At 35.4% G+C, this 1,804-nt stretch overlaps 1 protein-coding gene across 1 annotated transcript; it reads right to left on the bottom strand.

Moving 5' to 3' along the window:
- Positions 1 to 804: 804 nt before the first annotated feature.
- LOC108356217 (ubiquitin-protein ligase E3B-like) lies at positions 805 to 1,798 on the bottom strand. Its single transcript, XM_017607339.1, has 2 exons — positions 1,527 to 1,798; positions 805 to 1,466 (listed from the first exon to the last, which is right to left on the bottom strand). The coding sequence occupies exons 1-2, from the start codon at positions 1,785 to 1,787 to the stop codon at positions 1,182 to 1,184; spliced, it is 546 nt and encodes a 181-aa protein (XP_017462828.1). The 5' UTR covers positions 1,788 to 1,798; the 3' UTR covers positions 805 to 1,181.
- Between the last annotated feature and the right edge of the window lie 6 nt (positions 1,799 to 1,804).

The following is a 1,804-nucleotide window of genomic DNA, read 5'->3' on the forward strand; positions in this document are numbered from 1 at the left end:
CATTTTTAAGTAACTAAGGGCCAAGTTCACAGTACAAAAAATAACAGTAAAAATATCTGTAGTTAACTGCCGATTTTGAGTTAACTACACCGTGTGAATATGGCTCTTAGTTGTACTTGTATTCCCATGAAAAAAAAATAAAAATAAAAGTATTTAAATAAAGGAACTAATTACATTAGCCAAACCTGAATGGATCTTTAAAATTTACACCTTATTGAAAACAGAATTTACAGGAGACTTTACCTATCTTTAAAAATTTACACCTTATTGCAAACAGAATTTACAGGAGACTTTACCTATAAATTGTACTATATACACTGGCGAAAAAACAGTGGAAAAACCCGTTACTCAACATGAACATTTTTTCCAAAAATTTAAATTTTTTGTATATTTTGTACAGTTTCTCTGCAATTTCTGTAAACAAAATAAGAAATTTACACATCGCTAGAAGTCCTCTTTTCCATGGAAACAAAATCTTTTTCATAGAGTAAACAGAAATAAAGGTATGGGCCAATATATGCCTTCACATATGGAAAAGGGGTTTTTGGCCCCAAAACTCCAGGTTTTGAGGGTGTATTGGAAATTCTGAGTATGCAGTTTTTGTATACTTGACTAGACCTACAACTTGAGATATGTATCGCAAAAAGTGTTTTTTCACTGTCACACAGTGTAATCGATTTATTGAAATTTATTTTCTTACATACATACATATGTATGCACATACTCATATACATATGTACATAGTTTCTTAATATTCCAATAACACCAATAATATACATACATATATTTATGTGAATNCACAATACATATGCACGACATCAAAGAGAAAATTAGCTTACAAACTGTGAACAAAACTCAACTATTTCTTTCTAAAATCCATAAAATTACTTAAAATAAATCTTAAAAAAATCGCAAAAAAAAATAACGCCGACCGATAAAACAAAAACATGTGATTATAAAGTTGAGCATTTAAGTTTGCCCCCGAAAGTGAAATTAATGGATACCGCCCACGTCTCAAGTATTAAAATCGGAAACTAGCTGATATGTAGAAACTCGAAACAGCAGCCATTATGGTGGTACTTTGGAAAATGCTTTGTTACATGATACTCGTACTTCTAGAGGGAACCCCCACTCATTGGTCTTGGGATGCACACAACATTTTAGCCTAAAAAAAAAATGATTTAGGATAGCTCAAATCCTGTGTTGCTGCTAACAGCGTAGCGTAATTTGTCGCGCAGTGTGGACTTCTTCTGGTAGTTTGGCAATTTCAATAAATTGAAGCAGGTGGATGACGTTGGCAAGCGATTCAGAGGATCTTTCTTGCGTATGGTGAAGAAGCCACGTATGACACTGCCAATAGTGTCTCCAGTGTCCTCGTCGTCACCAACTTCAACGCAGCGAATAGAAAACGGCGGCTCAAGATTGGCAAAGCCTAGCAGTGGAGGTTTTGAACAACTAGTTACAAACTGCAAAGAAATCGAGCATAAATGAAACTAAGCATAAATTTATGGACAAAAATTCCAAACCTTAAGAAACAATTTGCGCTCTTCCTCGGTGAAATCTTTGGCTAAGATGTCCCATAACCAGCCGACGACCCGATGGGAATCGTGAAAGCCGCCATAATACTGTGTATGCTTTCGTAGATCTCGGAGATCTAATGGCACTGTATCGCCAGAGATGAGACGTTGTAATTCAGGAGGAGAAAATAAAGACAACCATTCTGGATTGACAATACTGCGAAACCCACGATTAAAAGCCTGAGTCTGTTCGCGGATTTGTGTGTTCATATGAAAGTAAGCCATAT

The sequence above is a fragment of the Rhagoletis zephyria genome, unplaced genomic scaffold (assembly GCF_001687245.7).
Source record: "Rhagoletis zephyria isolate East Lansing unplaced genomic scaffold, Rhagoletis_zephyria_1.1 Rzeph_scaffold_55635, whole genome shotgun sequence".
Classification (NCBI taxonomy): Eukaryota; Metazoa; Arthropoda; class Insecta; order Diptera; family Tephritidae; genus Rhagoletis; species Rhagoletis zephyria.

Coding starts and splice junctions, on each gene's coding strand:
- LOC108356217 (XM_017607339.1), bottom strand. CDS start 1,787: ATGAACACACAAATCCGCGAACAGACTCAGGCTTTTAATCGTGGGTTT. Junction 1,467..1,526: donor AGCGCAAATTGTTTCTTAAG/GTTTGGAATTTT, acceptor ATTTCTTTGCAG/TTTGTAACTAGTTGTTCAAA.